The sequence below is a fragment of the Gobio gobio genome (genome assembly GCF_949357685.1).
Source record: "Gobio gobio genome assembly, chromosome: 4".
Lineage (NCBI taxonomy): Eukaryota > Metazoa > Chordata > Actinopteri > Cypriniformes > Gobionidae > Gobio > Gobio gobio.
Genome location: NC_137100.1, coordinates 39497551 through 39508768, shown reverse-complemented (window position 1 = coordinate 39508768; position 11218 = coordinate 39497551). Strand labels below are relative to the sequence as shown.

At 37.5% G+C, this 11218-nt stretch overlaps 3 protein-coding genes across 4 annotated transcripts; 1 reads left to right on the top strand and 2 right to left on the bottom strand.

Moving 5' to 3' along the window:
- Positions 1-46: 46 nt before the first annotated feature.
- Positions 47-3865, bottom strand: surf6 (surfeit 6). The gene is made up of 6 exons (XM_079815203.1): positions 3842-3865; positions 3666-3737; positions 3374-3472; positions 2982-3176; positions 2807-2886; positions 47-958 (listed from the first exon to the last, which is right to left on the bottom strand). The coding sequence occupies exons 3-6, from the start codon at positions 3465-3467 to the stop codon at positions 245-247; spliced, it is 1083 nt and encodes a 360-aa protein (XP_079671329.1). The 5' UTR covers positions 3468-3472; positions 3666-3737; positions 3842-3865; the 3' UTR covers positions 47-244.
- A 54-nt stretch (positions 3866-3919) lies between these two features.
- surf1 (SURF1 cytochrome c oxidase assembly factor) lies at positions 3920-6423 on the top strand. 2 transcript variants are annotated; one of them, XR_013816377.1, is made up of 9 exons: positions 3920-4051; positions 4163-4241; positions 4884-5011; positions 5080-5162; positions 5255-5446; positions 5541-5613; positions 5721-5883; positions 5988-6065; positions 6285-6423. XR_013816377.1 is itself a non-coding variant. In XM_079815204.1 (9 exons), the coding sequence occupies exons 1-9, from the start codon at positions 3989-3991 to the stop codon at positions 6349-6351; spliced, it is 930 nt and encodes a 309-aa protein (XP_079671330.1). In that variant the 5' UTR covers positions 3920-3988; the 3' UTR covers positions 6352-6423. The 2 variants fall into 2 exon arrangements, 1 of the variants encoding a protein (XP_079671330.1); XM_079815204.1 differs by having other exon boundaries at positions 5984-6065.
- Positions 6424-7287: 864 nt separating this feature from the next.
- rpl7a (ribosomal protein L7a) lies at positions 7288-11199 on the bottom strand. Its single transcript, XM_079813696.1, has 8 exons — positions 11167-11199; positions 10287-10407; positions 9934-10083; positions 8599-8739; positions 8213-8292; positions 7834-7964; positions 7557-7626; positions 7288-7431 (listed from the first exon to the last, which is right to left on the bottom strand). Exons 1-8 carry the CDS (start codon positions 11167-11169, stop codon positions 7327-7329), a joined length of 801 nt encoding a protein of 266 aa, XP_079669822.1. The 5' UTR covers positions 11170-11199; the 3' UTR covers positions 7288-7326.
- Between the last annotated feature and the right edge of the window lie 19 nt (positions 11200-11218).

Genomic DNA, 11218 nt, shown 5'->3' with positions numbered 1-11218 from the left:
GATAAATGTCTCCAACCTTGGCTTGACAGAATAATAAAACACAAAATATGGACACAAAGAATTCTCTTTATAAAGCTGACATCTTAAAAATGACAATAGAAAACAAAAGATTTCTTTACAATGAAATTTTGTGAAAAAATGTGTTACATTTTTTAAAAGGTCTCTTTCAGTCCTAAGCACAAGGCAAATTCCGTTATCCCAAGAGCATTCATCACAAATCCTCACTTCTTTTCACCCTTTCTGCCTATAAGTCGGCCTTCTTGAGATCCCCAGCCAGTACACGGCCCTTTTTTCTTGCTCTCTGTTTGCGCTTCTCTATCTTGGCATCCTTGCGTTGCTTAATATTCCTTTTCCGCTTGTCTTGTCTCTTTTGCATCTTCTCCACAACTTGCTGGCTCCTCTTTGTCCACTTCTTTTTCTTCTGAGCTTTCCTTTTCTCCTTCTTCTTCAATGATACATGCAAGAGTTCCTCATTGTCTTTGATCTTCATGCCTTCAGCTTTGTAGAGAACATTGGTCCACTTCATCTTCTCTTCCTCTTTTTTTGCTTTGCCTTCATCCTTCTCCTTTAGCTGCTCCAGGTAATCTTTCCTCGCCTCAATCCGCGTTAAAAGCTGCTTGTAGTTCTTGCCAGTGAGCGGAGTAAGCATTCCTTTCACTTTCCTTTTCTTTTTATTCTGGATCAGCTTTGTTCCTTTGTCCACATATTCTTCTCCAACCTCCATCTTGTTGAAGACTATGAAGCTCTGCTCCTTTTTGGCCGGCGTGCTCGATGTTGAGCTGACTTGCAGTTGGGGTTCTGCTGTTTCTTTGTCATCTTCTCCTGCCTGCAAAGCTGCAGCATCAGCTAACTTTTTAATTCGAAACTCTTTCCTTTTCCTCTTCCGACGCTCCCTTTCTATTTTTCGTTTTTCTCGTTTCTTCTTCACCTCCTCCGAGGAAGGATCTTTAGGAGGGCCCTGAAAAAAGCACAAAGATTTGGAATAAAACCTTTTAAAAGGGTTATAAAATACATTTCTTAATTTCTCCTATTTTTTTTATTTAAAAGGCACAATATGGAAGATTTTTGGATTAAAAGGTAACACTTTACAATAAGATTAATTAGTTTACATTAGTTAACATGAACTAATAATGAACTGCACTTATACAGCATTTATTAATTTTTGTTAACGTTAATTTCAACATTTACTAATACATTATTAAAATCTTGTTAACATTAGTTAATGCACTGTGAACTAACATGAACAAACCTTGAACAGCTGTATTTTTATTAACTAACAATAACCAAAATTAACAAATACAGTAACAAATGAACTGCTCATGGTTAGTTCATTTTAGTTAATATATTAACTAATGACCATTATTGTAAAGTGTTACCGATTAAAATGTCCAAAAACCACTAGAACATTTGGTTGCCTTGTGTACTTACATTATCCCAAATGTTTCCAAAAATCCAGAAAAAAAGCAATTTTAACCATATAATATATTATGTTTTATTAGACAGGTGAGCAACTATTTGGATACATTCATTGACAGAAAATGTATCATTGTTATATAGCTCAATAGCCTAGAAATCTAGACGCATCCTAGCGGCAGAAAATCTAATTTGCAGCCAGGGTAGTCTAGCAACTCTCCGTTGGCTTACGAGCTGGAAAAACAAAACTCTGGTCAGGCCAATCACGTCGTGTATAGAGTCGGTGGGCGGGCTTAACATAATAACGACAGAATTGCTGCGGTTCCGCATGCTACTCGTAAACAAAGAAGCTGGCGAACAGCGGTCTTTCGAATCGACTTTGGCCGCGACTCTGGAAGACTTGGAGTTCAGCTTTTCTTTGAGGAAAGAACAAAGAACGGAACTGAGTCATTCTTAAGAAAGGAAGATGTGTTCAGAGTTTTGCCAACCGGATATGGCAAAAGTTTAATCTATCAACTAGCTCTGCTTCACCTTCTTCGTTGCTCTGGTTGGTTGTAGTGCTATCCTATTGCGTGCAGAGGGAATTTGAAAGACAACCGTTTATCCCGCGTGTTCCCAGACCCAAGATCTTGATGTGGCTCTGGCTTGTCAGGCTAATAGCTCAACACAGTTTGTCTTAATGTTTAAATCTCGTTTTCTTGATTTACCATGTATTATCATGCCTAATATCGATCTAGCTTACTGCAGTGTGCAACAAGTGTCTCATAGTAGCCGGCGGGTGAACACACAGAATAGTATTATAACTTAACTTTCAACACACCCAAATGTATCTATGATAAAACAGTGCTGCGTTACCTCACATACTAATGACTGGAAGAAGCAGAATCGGTCTTCTGTGGCATAATAAAAGCTCCACTGCTCTCGAGACAGGTGTCGTGCTTGTCTCTCAATAGCAAATTCTCCAGCAGCCTCATTCCGCTCTAACGACTTTCAGCCCCACCCTACTTCATATTACAGTAACGTTAATAAATCTTTAATATATTAGTTCATCCACGAATATGATTTCTGCCTGAGTCCCATCGGATTCTTTTCCACGGGCTGTAGAGGTGAAGACTAAAATTCCCATGATTCCACGAAATCAAGACGTCATCAAGCTAAGCCTTTGTTTTGAATAAGCAACCTCTAGCAGCAAAAAGTACATATTGTGCCTTAAAAGTAATGTTTACCATGTTTTTGAAGAAAAACATCATAATGTAGCTTTTATGAACAATTTACGCTATTTCTCTGACCCATAGAAAACAATCGATTCAGCATATTAACACTTAATAACACTCTGACAGACATTACATTTTCTTCCATTTTTTTAATCTTTTAGTCCAACTGGAGCACGTACCTGTCCACGAGATTCCTCAATCTTCTGGTGGAGCCTCTGACGAAGAATGTCTACAGCATCAAATTCCTGTGATGTTCCACCTAACATGATGCATCAGTTAAAACGCATTAACATTCAACAATAATAAAGCATTCGGAATGAACTAATATTCTCTCTATACAAACAGTTGTTTTACCCTCAGGCTTCTTTTGTGTCTCTGAAATCCCATTCTGAACAGTTTTTCTCTGAGTGGGAGGTACTGCAGGCTGAGTGCTCTTTGAAACTGTCTTATTTTTGCTTGCATTCATGTTATCTCCTTTCGTTGGATTTTGCTTGTTCTTTTTCTTCTTTGGAGGAGCACCATCTTTAACCCCACTGCCTTGGAATGGAACTAAAAGGGGATTAATACAACTTTAGTAATTATAATTAACAAAAAAAAGTGATTTTGTGCTTGTTCAACTGCTGACTTGAAAATTCAAACGTTGCATGAACAAATAAATAACCCACCAATAACAATTTCACCAATGCTGCAGGTGACTTCAGTATTCACTAATTCATTAATGCGTCATTAACAATGCAGAACATTACCATAGGGTCTTTTCTTTGGCTCCTTTTTCTGAGACACACATACTTTACGTGTCAACTTCTCTAGGTAATCATACTTCGCAGCAAGGCTGGCCATGTTTCCTATTACAAAAGCACAAACAGACAAATAAATAAATGCAACAGATGCAGATAGGTAAACATATTACTTAAGATTTTTAGCAAAGTCCGTGTGGTGTGAAAGCTATGCAGTATTTTATGATAACAATAGCAAATACGTTAACTAATAAATGCAATAAACATATCATTATGCGTTTAACGTGTTCGAAATATTTACCTCGCACAATCAAAACCGTCAATCGAAATTTCACCGCACAACTTCTGTGATGTTTTAACCGCGTTTCATAAGCTGGAGAATGAAAATAAAGGCATTTAACCCCCTTGGAAATTACAAACTGAATCGGATAAAAGCCTTCAAATGAGGACTGTATACGACAGCCCTATTAACTTCACCGTATTCAGAAACATGCCCCACGTGTGGATGATCTTGCGCATGCGTATGATGATGCTTCAGGTTTCCCGGAAATGGTTACATTGAAATCATTCCCCTGAAAGCGTTGTTATGTAGTCGACCTCACAGTTACAACAATTTCAGCTAACATGAGCGGTTTCAGATTAATGCTGATGTTCTCTAATAATACAAGTAAGATCATTCGAGGAAGTGTAAGTTCATTTTAATTTTTCCCTCCTCATAAAGCGGTTTTCCATTAAAATAAAGTGTATTTATCACATGTTTGTAATTCATTCTTGACAGTTCGTCTGTTCTTTTCTCAGATTCTCATCTCACCCAAGAGGACCCTGTTTGTGACACGACAGGGTTTATTCAGACGTCAGGATGACCCAGTGCTCCTGTGTAATTCTGTTTAGTTTTCTCATTTACTATATTCTTAATTATTGACTAGACTGACTACATTACCGTTCAAAACTCTGTGTTCGGCAACATTTTTAGTGTTAGGCAAGTCTCTTATGCTCACCAAGGCTGCATTTATTGATAAAAAATACAGTAAAAACTGTAATATTGTGAAAAGTCATTACAGTTTAAAATGTTTTCTAATTTAATATATTTTAAAATGTAATTTATTCCTCTAATGGAAAGCTACATTTTCTTTAATGTCACAGAAAACATTCTAATATGCTGATTTGCTGCTCAAAAAAGATTTAGGCTATTATTATTATTATCATCATCAATATTATTCTAAATATTGAAAACATTGCTTGTGGAAACCACAAAAGATTTTTTAAAACAATGTGAAGGTATACTGTCACTTTTGATCAATTTAATGCATCCTTGCTGAATAAAAGTATTAATTTCGTTTTTTTTTTTTTTTTAATTCTTACTGACCCCAAACGTTTGAATGGTAGTGTTAAAAAAGGTTAACAGTTAGAATGAGTTTCTAGTAGGCTAGTGACAAAAATATAGCTGTCTTTTTTTCAGGCATTATACTTGGTAAAACTTTCAGTCTTCTGATTTTTAAAGTGCTGTTTTTTTCCGTAGGTAACCTAGCTAGGTTTAGTCAGCGGTCAAGTTCCACTGTTGCGAGAACGGAGAAAGGAGAAGACTCCTTCCTGAAGTGGCTTCTCTTGTTGATACCTGCCACCACCTTTTGTCTTGGAACATGGCAGGTACATGCAGGAGGGTGGTGTTTATCTGTTAAAAATCTATTTGCTGTTTGTTAAAAGCTTTTTTGTAGTTAAAACGCAGAAAGTGGAAGCTGGAGCTGATCCGTGATCTTCAGAGCCTGACGACTTCAGAGCCTATCCCACTGCCCATAGAGTGAGTCTGTGCCTTCTCATATCCGTGTGTCATATGCTCTTGTGTTATTAAGCTTAGACGTTGTGATGAACTGGTGATTTAATCTGTGACAGTTCTATGGAAATCAAACAGCTGGAGTACAGGCGAGTGAAGGTGCGTGGGTGTTTTGATCACTCAAAAGAGATGTATGTCCTGCCCCGCTCCCCTGTGGACCCCGAGAGAGAGGCCCGGGACGCAGGCAGGATTTCCTCCAGTGCAGAGAGCGGAGCTAATGTCATTACACCATTCTACTGTACCGATCTGGGGTACAAACACAATCAATTTTAAAATTCCACTTAAATATGTTCACTTGCCTTTCACTCTGAAATGGGCGTAAACATTTTCTGGATCAATTTTTAGGATCACTATCTTGGTGAACAGAGGTTATGTACCCAAAGCTAAGATCAGACCAGAAACCAGGATGAAGGGACAGGTAAAAATGTCTTTTACCTATTAGAATTTTTGATTTTTTTTTATTACATTATCTTAATCTTTCTTCATGTTAAATTATTTTTGAGGGGTGTTAATATTTTCTAAAAGGTGACTGAGGATGTGGATCTTGTTGGCGTGGTGCGTTTAACTGAGCAGCGGAAACCATTTGTCCCTCAAAACAATGTGGAGGCAAATAGGTGGCACTATCGAGACCTGGAGGCCATGGCGAAGGTCACTGGTGCTGAGGAGATCTTCATTGATGCGGTGTTTGGTTAGAGCAGCTCTTAATATACTAAAAAGTTCTACTGATGTGATCACATCCTATTAAATGAATGAGTCAGTTAAAATATTTCAACTATTGTTTCATTCAGACAGCACAATACCTGGTGGGCCAATAGGAGGGCAGACAAGAGTGGCCTTGAGAAATGAACACATGCAATATGTCATCACATGGTTTGTTAAACAAATTTCTTTTTCACTAATTTATTGTCATGCCTCAAAACATGCTTTACTTGTCTGGATTGCTAAATTCAGTTATTTTTATATAAATCATGTTTTATCCTTGAATTGAAAAAGAAACAATTACTTTAAAACAATTTGATTTCATATTGATTTTTCATAAATTAACTTAAGGTGAACTGTTCTTTAACTGAATATGTATTGCTTTTTTAGGTATGGACTGTGTGCTGCTACCTCCTACATGTGGTATGCAAAATTCATCAAGCGTATTGCTTTATAAAAAAAATTGCAGCACTTTGAACTTGTAAAAATGTATTGTAGAATAATAAAGCGCTTCTAATGTTGAACCAAATGCTGTTAAGATGTGGATTTGTGGTCTAATAAAATAATGAATTAGTTAAAGAAACCTTCATGCTATGATAAAGGTTATAAAGGCAAACTTTAAGCCTCAGCAAACATCCAAGGAGGCCACAAGATGACAAATACCCCTCAAATATTATTGAAGTTCTTTTTGAAAAACATTTAGAATGAGATCAGAATGTACAATTGCTAAATTCTTATTAAAACACCTAGTTTAATAAAAAGTTTGAAAACAAGTAGTGTTGTCAATTACAACAAGAATACTGGATTAAATAGGTTTTCAACTTAAATAATACTGTGCAGTCCAATTGGTGTATGACAGTACCTCTTCACGTGGCGGTTAAATGCAATGAAATGCACTTTACAGTTTCTTGATCCAATTTGTATTTTTAGGGGATTTTATGGTACTAAATTATATTTACGCAGTAGTCATCCAGTTAATCACAGAGCATAAACCTGAAAATTAACTGTCATTTATGCATTGGTTAAATTGGAAAAATAGGTTTTAAAAGTGAATTTAAAAAGGTTAAAGAATTTCACATTTATTATGAAAAATGCACAAATACTATCAATTTTTATATGAAATACATTTTTCCAAAAGGTTTTACTCAAACTGCACAAATTGCAGAAGAGCACTGGAGGGCAATACATGGACAATGGGAGCCCTTTGAGTATAAAAAAAGAAAAGAAAAAAGGTTGAAAACCAGTTCTACTAGGTGGTTTGATTTTAACGATTTCAGTAATTTTATACAAATCATTTTTTTCTTCATTTGAATGTATTGACAAAGAAAAAAAAATTATATAATATATATATAAATAAAAATAATATAAAAAGGAATCAGTCAAACTCAATATACTTGTGTGAACATTTTTATTTATTAAACAAGATGGAACCTCAACCAAGTTTGGTAGCCAGCTCCTTGGCCTTTGCCTTCTCGAGTTTAGCAATGCGAGCAGTTGACTTGGGACCCAGGACATTGCCTCCCCAGTGACGACGGATCTAAAGAAAATTGAAACAGAAGAAATTAGATTTAGAAATCAATTAGGTTATAAAAATGTCAAATCAATAAATAAAAAAGTAGTATTAGTTTCAGCAATTATAACCACAGCAGGCAACAAACTAACCTCCTCATATCTGTCATTGTAGTTGGTCTTGATAGCTTCCACCAGTTTAGCAAGAGCTGCTTTGTCTTCACTAAAGGGAGGGAAAGACAAATACAAAACGTTAATGTAAGGGTCTTATGTCCATAATGCCTAAATTAGTGTGTAACTGCAAATCATTTTGCTCAGGGTTAAAAAGCTCATTTTGAAGCCACACGGTTGTTCAGTTGAAGAAATTCAGACATCATAGCCATACGATGTGCAGCACAGTAAAGTGAAACATGAAAGCGGCGTTACTCACGGGTTGGTCTGTGTGAAGGCAACCGAAGTGCAGGTCTTTCTGTGCACAAGTCTGCCCAGTCTGGCCTTTCCCTTGACAATGCAGTATGGGACACCCATCTTACGGCACAGAGCAGGCAAGAACACCACCAGCTACAAATTACACATTAAATCAATTAAGAAAACAAACCCTGCATACACAATCAAACCAGAAGCCAAAACAATTCTGAAGAATTGTTACAGAAATGCTCGAGACATTAAGTGGTTGTTGCTCAGGGTTAAAAAGCTCATTTTAATCTTCAGCTTGAATTCAGGTGAAGAAATTCATTACATCATTGCAGACAACCACAACAATTTATGATGTCTATCCTGTAGAAAAAGAACAAACGAGAGAAACGTACCTCAATGGGATCCACATCGTGAGCAATAACAACCAGCTGTGCCTTCTTGCTCTCCACTAGCGTGGTCACTGTGTTCACACCTGAGAAACAACAAGTGTCAAAAGAGAAAAAAGCACTGGTTCTTATGGGGCCTCAACTTCTAGGAAAACAGTTAACTTATTAAATATTGTTCAATAAAATGAAGAAAAAAAAGGACCAGAGATGCACTTCAGCTAAGACAGGAGGGCCTTTGAATATTGTCTTGGACAAAAGGAGGCCTTGGAGTCAAAAAGGTTGAGAACTACTAATTGAGAGAGATGGAAGCCATGTACAAATGAGTGCAACTCAGAAAAGGATTGTACCGTTCAGTGTCTTGAAGGAAAATACGCTCTTTTAAAAAGACCCACCTGCACGGAGGACTGGTGGCCTCTTTGTGGGAACGTCTCCCTTTCCAGCAGCCTTCTGTTCAGCACGAGCCAGCAGTCTCTGTTTCTTCTCCTGCTTGGTCTCGGGCCTGTACTTGTGGGCCAGCTTGAACAGCTGGGTAGCTACAGAGGGTAAAATTAACATTTTAAAGTGTAAATGTAAAAGCCATTTTAGTTCAGCAATCAAATCTAGCAAATAATGCCAGAAGGACCTCCAAGCTAACAATTTAGGACTAACTTGAGGCAACACTTATTACAGTACAATTCCTAAGCATCAATACAACATATAACAGTGCATCAGTGATCTTGGTGGAAATTGTCCACATCAACTATTCAGATAGCAAATATTCTTCACATCATCTGCACATCAAAAAAAACATTCTAAAAATGCCAGAGGTCTAAAATAAAATATTTAGAGGCCGATCAATGTTGTTAGCGATTAGCTGGTGGAACTATTGGTTCTGTAAGAAAATTAGAATTGCAATAGTTTAATTTCCTCTGAGACCATGCCACTTGAAATTTACATTTAAAAGGATGGTTCACCCAAAGATGACAATTCTATCATTACTCACCCACATGTTGTAAGCCTTTCATTCATCTACAGAACACAAACTAAGATTTTTAATGAAATCTAAGAGCTTTCGGTCCCTCCATTGACAGTCAACACAACTACCACTTTCAAGGCCCGGAAAGGAAGTGAAGACACCATTAAAGTACTCCAGCAGTTTAACTTCAATTACAAAAAGCGACAAGTGCCTTGTTTGAGCAAAAAACACGTAACGTGTCAACGCATGTCGTGGTGCTCTTGTGAACATGCAAAGAAAGTTGTAATTAAAGTGGTAAATTAAACACACATCGCTTCATAAAATTGAAGTTGAACTACTGGTGTCACATGGATTACTTTAATGATGTCTTTACTACCTTTCTTGGCCTTGAAAGTGGTAGTTGCGTAGGCCATCAATGGAGGAATAGAAAGCTCCCAGTAAATCTTCATTTGTGTTCGGAACAGGAGTCTTGTGGGTTTGGAATGACATGAGGGTGAGTAAATGACAATTCTCATTTTTGGGAGAACTAACCCTATAATTACATTGTGAATTTATTTTATCAGGGTTAATTCATTGTTCATTTTAACGCTGTTAAAAGTACAGCACTCCTACATTAAGCAAAAAGTCTTCATTCCTATTACTGATTTTCAGTAAATATTTTCTATTTTTAGTTACTGTATTGGCAAAATCCACCATCATAGACCTCTATAAGCATTGTTGTACAGATATCATCAGACTGTCAAAAGAGACTCCAGTCAAGTGAATGCCTCACCGGTCTGGCGGTCCAGAGCCTGGGTGAACTGGTTGATCGCAGGGGGAACCTTCAGACGCTTGTAGAGAATGGCCCGCTGCCGTTGGAGCCGGACGTAACGTGGCCATTTGACGAATCGGGTCAGATCCCGCTTCGGCTGGATGTCCTGACCTGAAGATCAAAGTGCACGACTTTGATTAGCAATAAATGGCATTAGGGTTAACAAAGCCAATTGATTTCAAGGCATTTGTGCATCAGAGATCTTGGTGGGAGATTGTCTGCATAGTTGTTAAGATAGCAAATATTCGTAACATCATCTGCACTTATTTGACTGTTACACACTTCAAATGACTGGTCTCCAGGTTGTTACTCACCAATGCCAAAGTTCTTGGGCCTCTTCTCAAACAGGGGATTCACGACTTTCTTGGCCTCATGCTTCTTGGCCACTGAAGGGGCTGGTGCCACCTTCTTCCCCTTAGCCTTTTTTCCCTTAGGCTATGGAAAGACACATTACTTAACATGAGTTCATCCACAATGCGCAGACAATTAAACAGAAACAGCATTTTAGCTTTTGCTCAGTTTAAAATATAGGAGTTCTACATAAAGTTCAGGTGAAGAAATTCAAGACATCACTGCAAAAGCCACAAAAAAGAAAAAAACCCTTAATGGTCAAATACACCAACTTGTGTTGTGACATGCGTTGTAGCAACTTGTACAAATTTAGCGTTGCATTATAAACGCTTACCTAAGAGCACTGCATTTCGTTTAACCACAATTAGAAAATTATGAATTGACAAACTGGCGTGTAATGGTGTATAATAAATAACGCTTGTGTTTAAGCACCACCAGCGGGCCGATCCGATTCATTTCTGGCCTACAAAGCAAACCGCTAACATGTTAGCCTTCGATTGCATTGTTGAGTTCCTCGTAATAATAAACGTGTTGTTAAAAATATAATAGAGTGAGCCCGTTTCAAAACTACGAATAAGAAAAATTAAAGGCTTACGGTCTAAAGGCGCCACATCTCGAGGCGTCATTGCTGACATTAAGCAAGCGGTCGCTACAGCTCACAGAAGTTCTCATAATTCTTCATCTACATACTTAAAACGATCACAATTCTTGTTCAGAGAGCAAGCGGTGGTGCTTTATTTTCCATAAGCGATATAGTATAAGCCCTAAAACACCCTCCAAAAGAGGATGCTTAAGGATTTTTAAAGAGTGAAGTCTTCCCAATCAAAACCATCCAACACTCACCATGTTGGTTCAGACGGAAAGGAAGAAGAAGAGGATTGTGGGAAATTTAACT

Coding starts and splice junctions, on each gene's coding strand:
- surf6 (XM_079815203.1), bottom strand. CDS start 3,467: ATGGCCAGCCTTGCTGCGAAGTATGATTACCTAGAGAAGTTGACACGT. Junction 2,887..2,981: donor GACACAAAAGAAGCCTGAGG/GTAAAACAACTG, acceptor GCATCATGTTAG/GTGGAACATCACAGGAATTT. Junction 959..2,806: donor TTGAGGAATCTCGTGGACAG/GTACGTGCTCCA, acceptor TGCTTTTTTCAG/GGCCCTCCTAAAGATCCTTC.
- surf1 (XM_079815204.1), top strand. CDS start 3,989: ATGAGCGGTTTCAGATTAATGCTGATGTTCTCTAATAATACAAGTAAG. Junction 4,052..4,162: donor GTAAGATCATTCGAGGAAGT/GTAAGTTCATTT, acceptor TTCTTTTCTCAG/ATTCTCATCTCACCCAAGAG. Junction 5,447..5,540: donor TTCTACTGTACCGATCTGGG/GTACAAACACAA, acceptor ATCAATTTTTAG/GATCACTATCTTGGTGAACA.
- rpl7a (XM_079813696.1), bottom strand. Junction 7,965..8,212: donor ACGATGTGGATCCCATTGAG/GTACGTTTCTCT, acceptor TGTAATTTGTAG/CTGGTGGTGTTCTTGCCTGC. Junction 7,627..7,833: donor GCCTTCACACAGACCAACCC/GTGAGTAACGCC, acceptor CCCTCCCTTTAG/TGAAGACAAAGCAGCTCTTG.